Source organism: Penicillium paradoxum (assembly GCF_028828445.1).
Source record: "Penicillium paradoxum strain IBT 22861 chromosome Unknown utg000007l_segment0_segment0, whole genome shotgun sequence".
Taxonomy (NCBI): Eukaryota; Fungi; Ascomycota; class Eurotiomycetes; order Eurotiales; family Aspergillaceae; genus Penicillium; species Penicillium paradoxum.
In genome coordinates this window covers 5,509,094-5,527,032 of record NW_026643185.1, presented here as the reverse complement: position 1 = coordinate 5,527,032, position 17,939 = coordinate 5,509,094, and the positions used below count along the sequence as shown (strand labels likewise).

Here is a 17,939-nt window from a genome sequence, read left to right as displayed (position 1 = left end):
ATATGGCCTGAATATAAGAACGCAAATCGTGGTCGTCAACGAATGGCTAACTTTGGGAGCCTATCTGAAAATTTGGATATGTCCCGTAAAGGTTGTTCTGGATGATGTACCTCGCTTTTGAGCCCTAGTGCAATCACGTACCTGCATGTACAATGTAGATACATGATAACCCAAATCCCAGTGGATTCCTCCAACATGACGAAGATAGCCATAGAGGAGAATGATCTTGCTATGCAAGGACACATGGCGTCGCTTTGAAACGTGATTCCAATGGCACATCACTGCATCACTAGAAAACGTGATCGAGTCGCATGGCCGATGACCGTGGAAATGGTGAACTAGATGGCTACAAGCCCCAATAGAAGCTCTGGGGAAGAACACAAAAAGGTTTTTTTGAAAAAAGTAATGGAATGGGTGAACACTGCCGGGTACATAATCTCTATACCCACAGGCTCGGAAGTATCATCACATCATCAACTGCATCATGAGCAGGGCTAGCCAATCACCACCTAGATTTGTATGCTAGGATTTCCCCCCATGATGCTCGAGATTATGGCGGTGGTCCTCAAAGTTCATCTTTCGCAATCGCCTTCAAGATGTCATAGATAGGCCCAATCGACGGTACGGGGTATGTTTTCGACTTAATTGGCGGAGATGTACAGCACTATATCTCGAGTCAGAAAGCTGTCGCGCCACCTCGATTCAAAAGATAGGATTGACGCACCATTGTTTCCACGGATGAACGCATCGCCATAGTTTCGTCGCAGTTTTCCGTTGACGAATTCCTCTGTCTTTTCGAGGGCAATGTTCATGTAGCCATCAACGGATTGAAGTTCGCCTATGAAGAGTCAATAGCGATTCCACTGGAAATAAGACGCGAGACCTATACCCTTGTAGACCACTCCAGAGTTCAGCTTCACGATCACGGGTGCACCGATGATCTCACTCAAAAAGACCGAGGGGTCCTTCCCTTCGGAAGATGGGCCGTTCTCCATATCGACGTCTGGAGCTTATCGCATATCAGCTAGAGCACAATTGAAGTAGAAGTACGGAGACATACCAGGTTCAGAGATGTTCTGTGGAAGGTTGACGGATGAAGCATTCCCAAGTGGGAGATCGGGAAGGCGGTGAGAGTGGTGGGCCAGTGGGCCTGTTATCAGGTGCTTATCCATTATGGTATTGCCGGTCCTAAGATACGACGACTTCAAAGGCTGTGTGTTCAATTGCAAAGAATCTCAAGATATGGAGATATTGGGACAAATTGAAACTTCGAGGGAATTTGAAGCTACAGTCCCAGGGAAGTTATATGTGAAAGTTCTAGAGGATAAGTCGCGTTCTGAGGGCCAGAAACGCGCTAGTTCGTTTATAGTAGGCGGTGAGTGTGGTGGACTTGGTCCAATGTTCGAAGTCACGAAATATATCATTCGTTTGCTCACAGAATGTTTGTTTGTTTGATACCAAGACGCTATTGTCGTTCTTTTAATTTCTCACTAACCATCGCTGATTATGCTCAGGAGCACCGACGAAAGTCACATTCAAAATCCATTCAACCATCATACTTGCATTCTTTTATGACTTGATCAACCTCAGCCCCGAGTGTGAAAATGAGCTCTTTTTTCAAGAGACCCTCATGGGCAGTCAAAGATACTTCGAAAACTGGCACTGAATTTTATCGGCGCTCAGAACAAACATACTCTGATATCGTTGCTGCAACCCGAGAAGCGCACCAGAAGCCAAAAGCACCGACAACCCCAGAAGATGCAGAAGACACAGAAGAAACAGAAGACACAGAAGATACAGAAGATGCAGAAGATAAAGAAGATACAGAACCAAAGAAGCGACCTCGCCTTTCCGAGGAGAATGAGCATCATCACAAGGATACTAGCCCTGTGCGGGATACAATCAATGGGAATGAGAGGGAAAAACTTGCGCCAGCAGTGCCGCCAAAGCTCCCGAGTCCATCGTACGATGTCTCACACGGGCCAGTCAGTCAACATAAGACCATCCAACGACGTGCATCAGAAAGTCGCCCATCTGTGATACCACAAGAAATCAAGTCTCCGGAAGTACTACGTCCTCCGCCTGTTCGACTATCGGCCCTTCAGGCAGATAAACCGGCAACTCGAAGCCCTCGACCTGTTCAATCACCGACAATTCCAGTGAATGATCCGGTCGTCCAAATCATAATCTCATCTGAAATTCCGAACACCAAACCTTTACTCGTCCATCGAAAAATGTCACAAAGTCTAAGGGAAGTGCGGTTGGCATGGTGCAAACGCCAAGATTTTGAGTCAGAGTTACATCCATCGGTCCATCTGACCTGGAAGGGCAGACGTCTATTCGACGTGACAACCTGCAGAAGTCTAGGTATAAAGGCCAGGGAAAATTCGTCGTCGATCCTTGACATCGACGATGATTCGGCAGAGCAGAAAGAGCTGCGCATACATATGGAAGCAGTTTCCGATGCGCCTGCTCTTCTCAATCGCCAAGCTGCTTCGCCTAATAATGAACAGCATCCTGCAGAATCACAACCACCACCAGAAGATGATCAGGGTGAGCCAATGAAGCTTGTTCTCCGGAGCCCTGGACTGGATGACTTCAAGATAAAGGCAAGGCAGAAGACTCAGATTTCGCGACTCATCTCTGCGTTTCGAAACAAACAGAATATTCCTGCGGACCGTGAGATCATCCTCGAGTTTGATGGAGACAAACTTGACCCCGATGAAAGTCTTGGCCACTATGATATTGACGATTTAGACCTGGTGGATGTCCAGATCAAATAATTCACCGAAGCATATTTACTCAAATGAACAGTAGCTAATCAAAGCTAATCAAAGCATTCAGAATCAATCCCCAGATAATTAAATAAAATAATGAGCCCCATACATTTGCAAGTAAATCCACCGGATATCCATATCGATCACATGATATCTGATAAGCCGTGGGGCTCTATTTTTTCTTCCACGGAGGGGCCCGACGTTATTCCAATACTCTTTAAATTACTATTCTATCTAGACTCAATCGATCCCACATATACTCAAACGAATACCCCCAAGATTTCCGCATCGACCAATCCACCCCAAAGTCCCCGAACCCACTCCCCGCAATGAAAGTGATCACCGCCAACTTCGTGACATGCGCCGTGAAGGAATGCAAGACATCCCCAGCCTCATTCCCATTACATTTCCAAGATGCCGAGCTAGAGCAACAGGAGCTGGATCTGCAGCCTGAGTTCATCCGCAACATCCTTCCCCGCATCGACTGGCCAGCCCTCCGGGCCACCGCCAACGAGGTACGATAGCCCCCCAACGGACTCGATCGCCGAGTACAAACCAAGCTGACAGAGAAAATCTTCTTATAGCTTGGATTCCCCAGTCTTCCTGAAGCGAAACCCGAGGGTGAGGCGCTCGAGAATGAGCAGACATTGAAGGACTTGCACAGACTGCTGCTCGAGACGCAAGTCACGGAAGGGAAATTGGTCTGTGGGAACTGCGGTCATCAATACACTATCAAGGAAGGAATTGCGAACTTCCTGCTTCCTAGCCACCTTGGTAAGACATGCTGTGTTTTTTCCCTGCTAGGGTTCTCTGTTGGGTTTGCTAATGTGCTTTCCAGTCTGAATAACCAACCCCACACGCTTTTCACCCAAATTGTTGCGCAAATCGATACCCCCCACACCGGGCTAGGAACCGTCGAGAACCAAGTCTTCCCACCCTTTCCTGCCCTTCGAAAAAGAACCCCGTGCAGTGTCTGGCATCAAGGGTATCAGATATCCGAGTCAAGTTCTCCTAGGATTTGACAGATCTACGCTCCTACATTGCTTTCTACGAGGATTCTGCACAAGGGCCATGGTTCAAAAAGAGAAAACAGGCGAAATTCTTTTGGAATTGGTATATTGTACAAGAGAGTTGTAGTTTATGAAATCACGATTGCCATTGATACAGGCCTCAATGCTCCCACCCTGAAAACGCCAGTCCGATTCAACGCCGGTAGATGGGGAGTCAGGATACCTCCCAAAGACTTTGCTAGGTAGATGTCGGCAGCGGTTTTAATTGAGGAATCCCTTACATCCTGTGGAACCACAGAGGCAAGGAATTCGGTCATCGCTGTCCCACTCTCGTTCGAATTTGTAGTCGTACGTCAGTTCCTCATCTGGTGGACTTTTGTTAGCATTTGTGATTTCTTCAGAAAGGAAGTATAGTCCACGAACCTCTCTCGATATCCCTGAGCGCATAAATGACAATACGTTTGCTACCATCGACCTTGATGATCTTGGCAGTGCAATTGGGTGTACAGCTGTGGTTGATGAACCGCGCGATTCCTCCTCTCTTTGTGGCATCGATCACGGTGTTCTCATCAATTCGGAACAGATAGCTACTGCCGATACCGCTCTTCAAGTATCGTCTTTCTCTCATGTCGGCGACCTGTTGACGCACTTTCTCGCCGACATACTCGATGATCATATCATTGGCGGTGATGTTCTCCTCGGCATATAAGCCCCAATTGTGAATAGCAGAGCGAGCAAAGCGCACAGGCTTCTTGCGCTTCTTGAGCTGATTGAATCGAAGAACATCTCCTTCGCCGCTTGCGGTGGGGAGCGCCTGCTTTTGTGCATTGATATCTGCAATGAGGCGGCGGTTGTTGACTCGCGTTGATCGGGATGTCGATTTGGATATGGTTTTGGCAGCTGCGATCCTGGCGGCTTCTGCTGCTGCTGCCTGGGGGTCTGCCTTGGCATTCGCTTCACGCTCCTCGCGGGCTTTCTGGACTTTAATCCGATGGGGCAGGTACTTGGACTTCTCTGCTTCCATGATCCTTTTGCGACCTTCCGTCCGCGCAGCTCCTGTCATATTTGGAACATAGTAGCCAGGAATACTAAGAGCGTCCTTTGTTGTGCCGTTTTCCAGGCCATTGAGGGCTTTGATTTCCTTCTGTTTCCAACCCCATGCAGCAAGATTTCCAATTTTAGATTCTGCTTGATCCAGTAGAATTTCCCGCAAGAACCGCAAATCTTCGTCATCCTTGACCAGGTGCTGCCAACCATCCAAATCAAGAACGATATTCTCGTCGTCTTGAACCGTTGCGCGAGGCTCATCTTTAGATACGCCCCAGTCAATTTCTGTTCTTGGCTCATCGAGAGGCTCGGCTTTCAAGTCTTCGCTGGCCACATGGTCATCAGGCTCGGCGTGTTCGTGCAAGACATGTTCGGATAATTCGTCTGTGGGCTGATCGTGCGTTGATAGTTTGTGGTCATCTTCTGCGATCTCATCGCCAATAGCCGTGGGTGTTTCGAGCTCCTTGGTTGCATGCTCATCCCCGGTAACTTCCGAATCATTGCCAAATAGCTCATCCTCCTGTCGCTGCCGCTTGCGCGCTTCAGTTTCTTCGGCCAGGCGCTTTCTCTTGCTCAATTTGGGGGAGACTTCTAGGTCGTTGGATATATGCCCTGTCTCGTTCGTGGCATCTGGGTAGTCGACGGCTTGAGCATCACGTTCTTCATTTTCTTGGGATGATTCCAAATCGTCAGACTGGTATCCGCCATCCTGTTCAGACTCAGATGACGTTGAACTCGCGCGACTAAGCGGTCGGCTCTCTTGCTCATCGGTATCTCTAGCGGCTGGGGTGCGCTGCTCATCATCCGAATCTTCATCATCATGCAACTGTTGCAAGCGATGATACAAGGGTCGAACTTCTTTCTTCCGTAATGGTTGCCTGCGCCGTTCATCTAGGAAGGCAGCACCTGCACGGTCAAGACCATGGGCTTTCCGGATACGAGGAAGAGCGAGAACATTCAGACCCGATGATCTGAGAGGGTCCCGCCCAGCAGACAACTCACCCCGAGAACCAGGGGTGCTATCAATTCGGAAAACAGATTGTTTGGTACCTTCCGGGTCCGAAATACCCAGCTTTTCCCTTTTGGCAGCATGTTTACTTGGTTCCAAATAGTCATATAAAGCCGGAGCGGCTATGCGCGATTTCACATCCTCGAGAAGCTTGTCTCTCAGGTCACGAATGATGATTGACAATACCTCCCGGCAAGGATCCAAGTCGAGTGCCCGCTGTTTCTTTTCTTCTTCAATGTCCAATTCAGCCTCCCTCCTTGTTCGATCCTTCTCGGCCTTGTCTCGTCGTTCGGTGCGGAGGCGTTCGGGGCTCGGGCTTCGCTCGTAATTGGGATTTCCGTAAGGTTGACTTTCCATGTTCATGATATAGGTAAACAAGGGCTGCATGTGGCATAGTCGATGGCATCGTTCGGTTTCCTCCTCGCCCCGGCGCGAATTCTCAAAAATGATGTAGTAGCCGGTTTTATCACAACGAATTTGCTTGTACCCAAATAGTCTAAGCCTCTTCATCAAGTGTGGAACCGTTGTGCTGAGGACTGGAACGTAGCAATGCGCAATGAATATATATGGATCGCGTTTGATCTGGCTCAAAATAGCAATTTCCTCGACCAATGATTGTACAGCAGGAGATCGGACACCGGCCCTTGGTCCTTCTGGGATAACAATCCCCGGTCGTAGGGATGACCTGCCTGAAGGGCCTTTGGGCGCAGTCGGTGGCGGTTCGCTTTTCTTGATCTGGGATTCCGGTCTGGGCTCAATTGCGGACGGGAGGTTATTCTTGGAAGCCAGTCGTTGTGACTCCACTGCTTTCGCGGTCATTCGGTCCGAGACAATACCATCGCGATCCAACTCGACCCTGATCCGCCGTGTACCAATGCGTTGTTCTTTCTTGCATTCGAAGTATGCACGTCGGGCAGCGCTGGATGCCGAAGCTGGACCATTTCCGCGGGCGGAGGTGCTATCTTTGTATTTGATGGAGCAAATCCCCAGAAATCGGCCAGTGATGGGGTCTGTGCGATTTTTGATTTCGGCCACCTCTCCAAAGCTTGAAAACAGCGCGCTGATCGGGGCGATCGGGGTCAAAGGGTCAAAACCCGTAACCACAACCTGGATCGGAGGGCCGGGGCCAATGCTAGTTGCCACATCGTATGACCATGGCTTCAAATTATAAGGCGCGGGTCGGTACTTCGTCTTCTGCTTGCAGCCGGACCCACGGGTGTAATTGGCAATCGCACGACGGGGATCAGGCGGAGCGTCAGATTGGCCGTTGTCCATGATGTCCGCATACTCGAGCTTTTTCCGCTTCTCCTTCGACGAGGCCCGCTTGTCCAGATCGGGATCATACACAACCTTGCAGCCTGTCACGCGAAGTTCGACATGTTGGGTTTGTGACTGGGGGGTCGGAGGTGTGTGGATCGGGGTGATGGAGGGTTTAGTTATTTCAAGATTCGGCCTGGAAGAAATATCCGGGGAACCTTCACCTGCTGTTTTTGACTGTGATGGACTAGTCGCTTTGCAGGGGGGAGGACTCCGCATTCGTGAGCGGCGTCAGTGTATCAATTTGTGATGGGACGGGAGTTGCTTTGGTAGGTAGAGGTAGCCCGGTCGTCTCCTCCGCATTTTTCGCCTTGGCGGAGATATTCAATTCCAGCTCGTTGGGGACCGGAGTGCGAGATCCCTCTTCACCCGTATCGGATTTGAGAGACGTCTCGACGGTCGCGGATGCGCTCAAAGTAGTTGACGTTGAAAGTTTCGGAGGTTCAGAAATTTGATCCTCGACATGTAGTTTCCCTCGTCGTTCCTGCGCGGTCTTGAAGCGCTTCTGCTGAAGGACCGACGGGGCGGTCGGGAAGAAGTCTGCAAAGCCAGCCGAGGCGCGTGACATGGTGAGAGGTTGGCTACACGCCAGAAACCGTGGCGCGATCAGAAGGCAGCATCCTTGACTGTGGTGTTTCGGCTACTGCGAACACATGCGACCGTAAAGGTCCCGGCACGGCAGAATTGAGCAAATCGAGATGAAGAGGTTTATACAGGGGTACGGATATCAACCAGAGATAAAGAGAAAAGGATCCAGAGATCAGAAGAAAGGGAGAGTCGGGTTCCAGGAGTTGGGTCTGAGATACCAGCTTTACGCGCAATTTCAAGAGTTTGCAGGAGGCTAAGACGCGATCGAGCGGAAGGAAGTGGAATGGTGGGGACGCGGGACTTGGGAAGTTCACGCTCTCAAGGGATAACGAGTAGGCAAGAAATTGAATTGGAACAGAGAGGAGATCATTAAGCACGAAGTTCAAGTTCAAGGTTCCCGTCTGGAGAACTCTTTGAATGATTCAGCAGCTCTTTTTTTTTTTTTTTTTTTTTTTTTTTTTTTGAACGGGTCGGAGTGACCTCACCGTGACCTACCCGTCCGCGGTAAGGACGCATCTCAATGAAGTACCCAACAAGTATCTTCGGGCGCTCATTGGTGAAGTTGGTTTGATCTTGCGTTCTTTCATTGCTATTGGGGACAGCATTTGAGGTGAGTGGTAGCCTGGGATTGAGTTGGGTATGAGATTCAGAGAGATGAACAACAAACGAATACGGAAATGGTGAGCGCTTGGTCTGATATGTTGCTACTCCATACTCCGTACACGTACTACAGACGTCTCTTAACTTCCAGTGAGCATCGATCCTGTGTCTAGGCCTATGAAGGACTCTGCATACTCCTTACTATAGTCGGACTCAACGGCGATGAATCACTTTGTTGTTTGGGTTTCCCCCTATCTCTTATCGAAGGCTAATATAGGGGTGATTGACGTCGACACATAGTATCACATACACGAACCGGACTGCATCTCTTATGTATGCTAACTGATCCACACCAACCGCGGCTATAGACCTCAACAGTGGGATAGGAGATAATACAAAGCAAGGACCTTCATTTTAGCTTCCGACATCGACATGTTGATATGTATACAGACTCCGTCGAACCTAACCAGATCGCAGATCGAACAAGCCCCTGATAGAATTTCGGAATCCCCCGAGAGACCAATAGTACCTACGGTTGTAGATATAAGCGGCGATACCAAGTCTTCCCAGGGGTATCGCATAAACTAGCTAGAATAGTGACTGCAGAAGCGTGGAACGTCTATCGAACCTTTCCAGGGTACCCTATTTAGGGGGATCCTCCCACTAAGGAATGTGCCGGGCCACTAACAAGATATAAATATAGATTTTCCGAGGTTTTTTTTTCCTTCTTTTTTGGGGGGGGAACTCCGCCTCATTCTTGTTTTCGCCTCGTGGTGGACATTCCCCAGAGCAGGGCAGAGAGCAGAAAGGGTTTCGTACCAGGTGTTGAATGGCATTGTGCCGTGTTCCTGGCCCTGGTCAACGCCAGGTACCCAGGGAGCGTGCCAAGCCCAATTGAGAAGCCAAATAAATATCCCCCAATAACCCACTATCATTCCACTATTCCACTATTTCACCACTATTTCTCATGGCATTGATCTCATAGTAGACTAGAGAAGAAAAAGGATCAAGCTGATCTGTCTGACCAAGTGAGACATCGATTCCCCTAGGAACCAAATTGGCCCGAGCACTCAGCCCGCCTCATTGGAGGAGAGCTGCACAAAGTGAAAGAGCTAATAATAATCGCCCCTCCCCTTCCCTGTCTGTTGCCCCCCCTCTATAAATACGAAACCTCTGTACCATTCTTGCCGCTCTTTATCTTTTCCCCCTCTCTGCTTCGTCCTTTTACTCCTTAATCTTTACCCTCTCAATACCCTTGTTTTTTTCCCTGCACCCTTACTTTTTTTGCCCATCATGTGGTAAGTGATTTCAGTCCTTCGAGGATCAATCTACTCACCGTCTAATAGTGGAATCTTCGGCTACATCAACTATCTCGTGGAGAAGGACCGCAAGTTCATCATTGATACCCTGCTTAATGGTGAGATGCTCATGTGAATACTTCCAAAGCCCGTCTTGCTCACCGTCTTTTTCCTAGGCCTCTCCCGATTGGAGTACCGTGGTTACGACTCGGCTGGTATGGCCGTGGATGGCAACAAGAAGAATGAAGTTTGCGCATTCAAGGAAGTTGGCAAGGTGGCCAAGTTGAAGGAACTCATCGAGTCAAGCTCATATGACATGACCAAGACCTTTGAGTCTCACGCCGGTATCTCTCACACCCGCTGGGCTACTCACGGTACCCCTTCCCGCCAGAACTGCCACCCCCACCGGTATGTCCCGAGACTGAAAACTTGATCCCTGAATCAGGGAGAGTTGGGCTGATGGAATCGATCTGGATAGCTCCGATCCCACTTGGGAATTCTCCGTCGTTCACAATGGTATTATCACCAATTATAAGGAATTGAAGGCTCTGTTGGAGACCAAGGGCTTCCGCTTCGAGACCGAGACCGATACCGAGTGCATTGCCAAGCTGGCCAAGTACCTCTACGACCAGCACCCCGATATTGAATTCACGGTTCTGGCCAAGGCCGTTATCAAAGAGCTCGAGGGTGCCTTCGGTTTGCTGATGAAGTCGGTTCACTACCCCCATGAGGTTATTGCAGCCCGTAAGGGTTCTCCTCTGGTCATCGGCGTGAAGACCTCCAAGAAGATGAAGGTGGATTTCGTGGATGTTGAATATTCCGAAGATGGTGTCCTTTCCGCGGAGCAGGCCTCCCAGAATGTGGCTGCCAAGAAGTCTGCCACAAGCCTCCTTGCACCTCCTGACAAGTCTCTGTTGCACCGCTCTCAGTCCCGTGCATTCCTCTCTGACGACGGCATCCCCCAACCCGCCGAGTTCTTCCTTTCTTCTGACCCATCTGCTATTGTCGAGCACACCAAGAAGGTTCTTTACCTGGAGGATGATGATATCGCTCACATCCACGAGGGTCAGCTCAACATTCACCGTCTGACCAAGGACGATGGCACCTCCAACGTCCGTGCCATCCAGACCATTGAACTTGAGTTGCAGGAGATCATGAAGGGCAAGTTCGATCACTTCATGCAGAAGGAGATCTTCGAGCAGCCCGAGTCTGTGGTCAACACCATGAGAGGTCGTCTGGATGTGGCTAACAAGAAGGTCACCCTTGGTGGTCTTCGTCAGTACATCTCGACTATTCGTCGCTGCCGACGAATCATCTTTATTGCCTGCGGTACCAGTTACCACTCCTGCATGGCTGTGCGTGGTATCTTCGAAGAGCTCACTGAGATCCCTATCGCTGTCGAGCTCGCTTCCGACTTCCTTGACCGACAGGCCCCAGTCTTCCGTGACGATACCTGTGTGTTCGTTTCTCAGTCTGGCGAGACCGCGGATTCTCTGATGGCTCTTCGCTACTGTCTGGAACGGGGCGCCCTGACCGTTGGTTGTGTCAACGTTGTCGGATCTTCCATCTCCCTCCTCACCCACTGTGGTGTGCACATTAACGCCGGTCCCGAGATCGGTGTTGCCTCCACCAAGGCATACACCTCTCAGTTTGTGGCCATGGTCATGTTTGCCTTGTCTCTGAGTGAAGATCGCGCCTCTAAGCAGAAGAGACGCGAGGAGATCATGGAGGGTCTTGGTCAGATTTCTGAGCAGTTCAAGCAGATCTTGAAGCTCAATGATCCGATCAAGGAGCTGTGTGCTAAGTTCTTCAAGGACCAGAAGAGCTTGCTCCTGTTGGGCCGTGGTGCCCAGTTCCCCACCGCCCTCGAGGGTAAGTAACGAATCATTGAAACCTAGAGTATTAAGGTCTTTGTGCTAACAGCGAAACTCAGGTGCCTTGAAAATCAAGGAAATTTCATACCTTCACTGCGAGGCTGTCATGTCTGGCGAGCTGAAGCACGGTGTTCTTGCCCTGGTGGATGAGAACCTTCCCATCATCATGATTCTCACCCGCGACAACCTGTTCACCAAGTCCCTGAACGCCTACCAGCAAGGTGAGTCTATGCATTTAGAGAACCTTTTTTTTTCCGTCTGTTCTTGCAGCTAACGTTTTTCCCTTCATAGTCATTGCTCGTGGTGGCCGCCCCATTGTCATCTGCAACCCCGATGACCCCGAGTTCTCCTCCGCACAGACCGAGAAGATCGATGTGCCCAAGACCGTGGACTGCCTCCAGGGTCTGCTCAATGTCATTCCCTTGCAGCTGATCTCTTACTGGCTTGCTGTTGCCGAGGGACTGAACGTTGATTTCCCTCGCAACCTGGCTAAGTCTGTCACGGTCGAGTAAATGTTTTCTTTTTAGGGCTTAGACGATTCTTATGATCCGGTCATCTTTTTATCTTTAGGTGTTTCAGCTCCGAGAAAATGGTATCTCGTTTTGTTTCTTCTTACCCTTTCTTTTTTTTTTGGAGTTTTCACTCCTGAATCTGTAAAAAGCCAAGTAGTTGTAGATCGTACCGAAACGAACGGAATCCGTCCCCAGATGCCTCGGCGCTCAATTGCCGTGTTCGGTGATGACATTCCGCCTTCCCCCGCCAAATGCGGGACCGATGTTTTCGCCCCTCGAGCTCTTCTAATTCAAAAACACTTTTGCTAAGCTCAATTCTCCAAACCCCCAAATAAAATCTCCTATCCTCCTAGGACTAATCCTCCCCATCAAAAATGACTACTATCAAAGGCCCCGGCGCTGCCCAGACCCTCGATGGTAAGAGCCCAACACGCTCACTGGAGACAAATCCCAGCTAACGCAACTCCACCAGGCTCTGGACTTCGCGTAGCGATTGTGCACGCCCGATGGAACACCGTCATCATCGACCAACTCGTCGCAGGCGCCAAGAAGAACCTCCTCGCCGCCGGCGTGACAGAGGACAACATCACAGTCCAGACCGTCCCCGGCAGCTACGAGCTGCCTCTCGCAGTGCAACGGTGAGCGCAAACACCCTATCCACCATCGTTCCCCTCTAACAATATGCACAGCCTCTACGCCGCCTCCCAGATCCAGGCTACCTCCTCCGGCGAGGGCATCAGCGCAACTGACCTGCTGTCATCGTCCACGACTGATCTGTCGCAGACGACTGCTTCGAACAAGAAGCCTTTTGATGCGATCATTGCTATTGGTGTGCTGATCAAGGGCGCGACTATGCACTTTGAATATATCGCGGATGCTGTTAGCCATGGGTTGATGCGCGTTCAGCTTGATTCGGGCGTTCCGGTTATCTTTGGATTGTTGACTGTTTTGACTGAGGAGCAGGGATTGGAGAGGGCTGGACTTACAGATAGTGGTATGCACAACCATGGTGAGGATTGGGGAAGTGCGGCTGTCGAGTTGGGTTTGAAGAGGAGGGATTGGGCTGAGGGCAAGATCCTCTGATTTGGTTTGCGGTAGGATATGTCTATTGTATTGGGGGCTACGATTGGACCCTCTTATATATCAGAGTTTTGGCTTTGGGAACCAAATAATTTGGATCTGGTACATTTGTTTTGGAGTAAAAAAGGGAATTGTCTTCACAGAACCATAATTCTTTAGGAGCATAATCTATTACATGTTCACTCTTCCATCTGTTCGCCTTGGGCCTTGTCTTCCTCTTCTTCGTCGTCACCTTCCAGAGCTCGCTTTGCTGCTTTCTCTGCCTCTTCGAGGAGCTCCTTGGGCACCTCCTCGTGACGGCCCTTGGTCGGCCCATCGACTGAGCTGATCCACGTCATCTCGAGCTCAAAGTCCTTATCCTTGCTGTCTTCGTGAGCGACGTAGATAATGCGGGCGGCTTCCTTAACACCATCTGCCAAAGACAGGTTGCCCGAGCTGAGGTCTAGTTTCTCCAATTCGGCTTTGGCGGCCTGTCGTCCTTTGCCGGTAGCAGCACCGTAGTATCCCTAAAAAGATAGTTGTCAGCGCATTTAATCGACCATGTGGATACATGTCGCAACATACCCAATACAGTCCACTGGGCTCAATCATGTATAGACCAGGTCCACCGGCCTTGGCACCCTCGACCTTTCCACCGGAACCAGACTTGGGTCCGGTGCCAACCTGTCCATCAACTGGAAGCTCCGCCTCGCTATCCCACCCGCCGACAATAGCAGTTACACCGAATGGCCGTACGCTGGAGTAGAGGGTGTACGCCTGCACGTAGCTACCCAACCGATTGGCGAGCGCGTTGGTAGGAATGGGTCCTTTGTATGTGCTTCTCCACGAGGAAGCTTCATCTCTGGCTCTGGAAACGAAGTGACGGCCATCGGGAACAAGTCCAGCAGATACCTATACAGTGCAAAAAGGCCAGATTAGTAACGAGTTACTTCGCATATTTGGTATCATGTCGACAAATCTGATGGATCGAGGGGAATAATATGGGCCTGGAGGGGTATCTCACAATTCCGACATGGCGGTCGACTGACGCGATTCTCTTGTTGGCACCGGGCTTTAGAAGCTTGCTCGTGATGATCTTCTCCACTGCCAACACTACACCATCCTTGCATCTGATGCCGACGGCGGTGCCTCCGTTCTCAACTGCCTTGACGGCATATTCGACCTAGATAGTAGGGTCAGCGGCGTGAAGCTGGGTTCTGGAGCTCTTTCATGAGCTCGGTTGGATCCTACCTGGAAATTCCGGCCGTCTGGCGAGAACACCGAGTTGGAGAGATCGTAGCCTGTGCCGATTGACGTCTGAAAAGTCACAATATTAGCTTGATGGAATTCAATAAGTCACATTGTGTAGATCGGAAGCTGACTGACCATGATTTTGGTGAGAATGCGATTCGGTGAGGTTCAAGAACAACAGTCACCGTGGGCAGGCCAGGCGAGCGAAAGAGACGGTCTAAATAATTGACGGGTAAAGGAGGAAAATGGCCGGTTCGGAGGTAGACTTTGGATAGGTAGGGTGAGGTTGGAAGCTCTGGGGATGATAACGGAGGTTCCTAGGCACTAAGCAGTGACGCTGTCGCGTCACGGGGTTGCCTTGGAGAGCTCTGGGTCACATGATGCCCCGATACCTGAGCGGTACCTAATCTTGTATGTCCCCACCGCCAGATCAGCGGGTACTCCTTGGGTACCTTGTCCTATTGGGTATAACAAGGACATCTCATGCAGTCGAACATTTTCAAAGGTGGGCGCACTGCAGCCCAATCAAGTATTTGGGCATCTTTGCCCCCCTGACTTCAAAAGCACAAAATGTATCTTCAAGTTCTCTTTTATACCTAGTTCTTCTGTTGGGACCAACCATTTGAATCGAGTTTCGACGTATCAGGCTCATCCGATCTTGAACTATACGGAAACTGACGAAATTGACCCCTCCATGTCTTCCTCGATCTTACATCAGTGCCCGCATTGCGGCCATACCTCCGATATCTCCAACGCACTCGCTGCCTTTATCGAAAATCCCCACTGTAAACAGGTAGTTTCTACTCGTCCTTGTCTTGTCATATCAAAGAACCTGACCAGGAGGAAACATATATAGTGTGGTCTGTCTGCAGGTGAAAGTGACTCGAAAATGCAAGACGAACTCGCAGCTTTGTTTGATAGGCAAATGAATATGACACATTTTCAACCTGCTCCGAGTAAAGAGATCATCCCATCTCAAGCGCCAGAGATCGCACACAGCATTACCCAACATTACCACCACTCGGCTCACAACATCGCCCAAAACACAAACCAGCCTTCAAGCCTTGATGTCTTGAGATTCCACGGTCTTGACCCAGAAACCCTTACCCCAGAGCAGCTCGGTCTGTTTGAACACGCCGACGCAGAACAAAGGGAACGACTGATCCAAACGTGGCAGCTCTATTCGCAGTTTGGGACCGAAGCCAGCCAGTCTCATGACTCTGCTATGCACGATTCTGCTATGGAGGAGGACAATGGAGATGGAAATGTCTATGCTGAACCATATATGGTATCTGGTTACGAATCTGTCCCCACTCAAGCTTCCCATCTCCCCAAAGAGCCCACCACCGGGGAAGCCTACGCTGGCTCGAAAGACCCGGTGTACCAAGGTCAGCAATGGTGGGAGTTGACGAAAGCTGGACCTATGGAGTCACAATACGGTGCATTTGAAGAAACGAGACGTTATTACCCCAGCTGCGGTGTATACCGCTACTAGTTTCGGACATAGAACTATTGGATCAAATCCCTATGCATATTCATTCATCTTCTCAGTGCTCACAACGCCATAATGGATGGACAAACAAAGAACAGAAATGAGAGATTCAAGTACGAGACATCACCAGGTACATCCATCATAGCAAAGTGCAAGTACGATTAGTATTTCACAAAAGAGTAGCATGTCATATTATAGGCATACATACTCCGTACAGGGTTAGACCTTTTGGTCAAACGGGATTCTCAACATGCTATGAATCCACAACACACATTACCTACATATAATACTCAGCCAATTCATCGAACCCTTGGCAAATGAGGAATGACCTTGATAGAAATGAAGGACTTTCTCAAAATCAATGAGCTATCTAGCTCTCTTCTAGTCTCGACAATTATCTATCACTAGATATCAATGATACAGGTAATGAGATATATTCTGCTGTCATGCTACCAATCTCCCAGATGTATTCAAACTTATAGAAGTTCTTTATCTACAGGTAATACGACACAATGTACCTATTGAGACGCACTATCACATACCTATATGAATACAGGCCAAATAAGAAATGCAAAATTGACAGCTGGACCTTGGGATGGAGATTTCAACTCAGAGGTTGAGATTTTAGAGGTGACTGATTCTGTTTCTTTCCCCTGGTCTCACCCATACTTATAGTCGTCATTCTCAATCTTTCAAGGTCTTCTGCAAAAGGTCACCGTCTGTCCGCACATGGCAAGTGAATACTATTAGCCTTCATCGCCCGGTACGTGGGGATAATAACGAAGTACCAAGAGCCATTCCGAGCAATATTGTATGTCAACGTATATTGTATACACAGTCATAAGGTTGAATCTGACAGGGAAAGATCCAGAAGAATCGCTAGCATTAGTTTTCCCGGGGCTGGTGACCTCAGCTGCAGGCGCTATTGAAGAAGAGGGTACATACATCGAACACTAGTGACTTTGATTTAATTAGCTCATATGATTCGACAGCATATCACTGTTTAATCGACTCCCTTTGGGACCAATAGTGCTAGCACCTAATACCTCCAATAGATTCACGGGAGCCATCCCAATTGAAAATAGATTGTGAATTGTAGAGTGCTGTATGAGGTACTGTTAGAGGTCACGAAGGGAGACATCAAGGTGCATGATGCTGAGTTGGATGAAGCTAAGAACTATGGCATGAGCAAGAAGTCTAACAGATGACATCTGTCTAACGACCACTGAGACACCGAACTATTCATTGAATGTCCCTTAGTAAAAAAATAGCTCGATATTTGCGTAGGTACAGGTATTACATACAACACCGGTCCGATCACAAGTGCAGAACCCGTGGCCTTCATTGCTAGGGTTGTAAGAACTGTCAGTGCGTCCTCGGTCACTGCTGTTTGGCCTGTAGACATCTCGCTCCTCGAGAACTGCGACACTGGCAGTGGCAGCAGCCAGAAAAGCGAAGACGATAGTGAGGAGATGCATTGCAAAAGTGGTATTCTTGTAAGGTGATCTGTTGAATATGGAACGGAAATTGGAAGGGAGTAGTCGATGGTTGTTGAAGAGAAGATAAATGAGTCGTGAGCAAGTGACTCGTTTTGGGCCCACTGAAACGAGGAATAACAAGGCAAGCGAGTCATAACCAGCGTTCTCCGAGTGCTTCAGCTTGAGAATTCCAGAAATGAGAGACAACCGAGAGATAAATGCGAGTAGAATGCGAGTAACCCGCACGATTGTCACAAACATATATACATCTAGGTAGAGCACTGCTTGACTTTCTGATTCGGAATAAGTAGATGAGCACTGCCAGATGCTTCTGACTCGTTATGAGGATATGTCGTAAAAATTTTCAGTGATGGAGGATTCCTAACCTACTCTTGAAGCTATTAGGGAAGAGAGAGAGAGAGCAGGCTCTTATTCTTTTATCTCTGAGAACGCTGGGGGCTTTATAGCCTCCAAGCTCACAAACAATTATTAAAGGACTCGGTCTGCATAAAGGGAACCTGCGTAATCAGGGCGCTAGGGAACATCTTAATACCCACTACATTCTAAGAATTATAAAGTCTCTAGACATCATGGGACAATCTTGATGCAATCAGCTTCAATCTACAG

General features: G+C 49.2%; 9 protein-coding genes across 9 annotated transcripts; 5 read left to right on the top strand and 4 right to left on the bottom strand.

Annotated features, from left to right (window-relative positions):
• Positions 1–641: 641 nt before the first annotated feature.
• Positions 642–1,172, bottom strand: N7457_009547 (U4/U6-U5 snRNP complex subunit LSM6; the record flags this gene model as incomplete). The annotated part of the gene is made up of 4 exons (XM_057180590.1): positions 642–664; positions 725–838; positions 890–1,009; positions 1,061–1,172. 4 exons carry the CDS (start codon positions 1,170–1,172, stop codon positions 642–644), a joined length of 369 nt encoding a protein of 122 aa, XP_057028976.1.
• A 432-nt stretch (positions 1,173–1,604) lies between these two features.
• N7457_009546 (small ubiquitin-related modifier domain-containing protein) lies at positions 1,605–2,783 on the top strand (the record flags this gene model as incomplete). Its single annotated transcript, XM_057180589.1, has 1 exon — positions 1,605–2,783. The coding sequence occupies one exon, from the start codon at positions 1,605–1,607 to the stop codon at positions 2,781–2,783; it is 1,179 nt and encodes a 392-aa protein (XP_057028975.1).
• A 323-nt stretch (positions 2,784–3,106) lies between these two features.
• N7457_009545 (RNA methylation protein TRM112) lies at positions 3,107–3,620 on the top strand (the record flags this gene model as incomplete). Its single annotated transcript, XM_057180588.1, has 3 exons — positions 3,107–3,292; positions 3,362–3,551; positions 3,616–3,620. The coding sequence occupies 3 exons, from the start codon at positions 3,107–3,109 to the stop codon at positions 3,618–3,620; spliced, it is 381 nt and encodes a 126-aa protein (XP_057028974.1).
• Positions 3,621–4,048: 428 nt separating this feature from the next.
• Positions 4,049–7,728, bottom strand: set1 (histone methyltransferase SET1; the record flags this gene model as incomplete). Its single annotated transcript, XM_057180587.1, has 3 exons — positions 4,049–4,152; positions 4,211–7,296; positions 7,373–7,728. 3 exons carry the CDS (start codon positions 7,726–7,728, stop codon positions 4,049–4,051), a joined length of 3,546 nt encoding a protein of 1,181 aa, XP_057028973.1.
• A 1,913-nt stretch (positions 7,729–9,641) lies between these two features.
• Positions 9,642–12,032, top strand: gfa1 (glutamine--fructose-6-phosphate transaminase (isomerizing) GFA1; the record flags this gene model as incomplete). Its single annotated transcript, XM_057180586.1, has 6 exons — positions 9,642–9,646; positions 9,695–9,765; positions 9,823–10,054; positions 10,125–11,518; positions 11,580–11,741; positions 11,812–12,032. 6 exons carry the CDS (start codon positions 9,642–9,644, stop codon positions 12,030–12,032), a joined length of 2,085 nt encoding a protein of 694 aa, XP_057028972.1.
• A 374-nt stretch (positions 12,033–12,406) lies between these two features.
• N7457_009542 (lumazine synthase RIB4) lies at positions 12,407–13,115 on the top strand (the record flags this gene model as incomplete). Its single annotated transcript, XM_057180585.1, has 3 exons — positions 12,407–12,449; positions 12,505–12,670; positions 12,722–13,115. The coding sequence occupies 3 exons, from the start codon at positions 12,407–12,409 to the stop codon at positions 13,113–13,115; spliced, it is 603 nt and encodes a 200-aa protein (XP_057028971.1).
• A 176-nt stretch (positions 13,116–13,291) lies between these two features.
• N7457_009541 (proteasome core particle subunit alpha 7) lies at positions 13,292–14,533 on the bottom strand (the record flags this gene model as incomplete). Its single annotated transcript, XM_057180584.1, has 5 exons — positions 14,478–14,533; positions 14,343–14,408; positions 14,116–14,274; positions 13,677–14,003; positions 13,292–13,618 (listed from the first exon to the last, which is right to left on the bottom strand). Exons 1-5 carry the CDS (start codon positions 14,478–14,480, stop codon positions 13,292–13,294), a joined length of 882 nt encoding a protein of 293 aa, XP_057028970.1. The 5' UTR covers positions 14,481–14,533.
• A 698-nt stretch (positions 14,534–15,231) lies between these two features.
• On the top strand, positions 15,232–15,837 carry N7457_009540 (uncharacterized protein; the record flags this gene model as incomplete). The annotated part of the gene is made up of 1 exon (XM_057180583.1): positions 15,232–15,837. The coding sequence occupies one exon, from the start codon at positions 15,232–15,234 to the stop codon at positions 15,835–15,837; it is 606 nt and encodes a 201-aa protein (XP_057028969.1).
• Positions 15,838–16,952: 1,115 nt separating this feature from the next.
• On the bottom strand, positions 16,953–17,312 carry N7457_009539 (uncharacterized protein; the record flags this gene model as incomplete). The annotated part of the gene is made up of 2 exons (XM_057180582.1): positions 16,953–17,072; positions 17,139–17,312. The coding sequence occupies 2 exons, from the start codon at positions 17,310–17,312 to the stop codon at positions 16,953–16,955; spliced, it is 294 nt and encodes a 97-aa protein (XP_057028968.1).
• Positions 17,313–17,939: the final 627 nt, after the last annotated feature.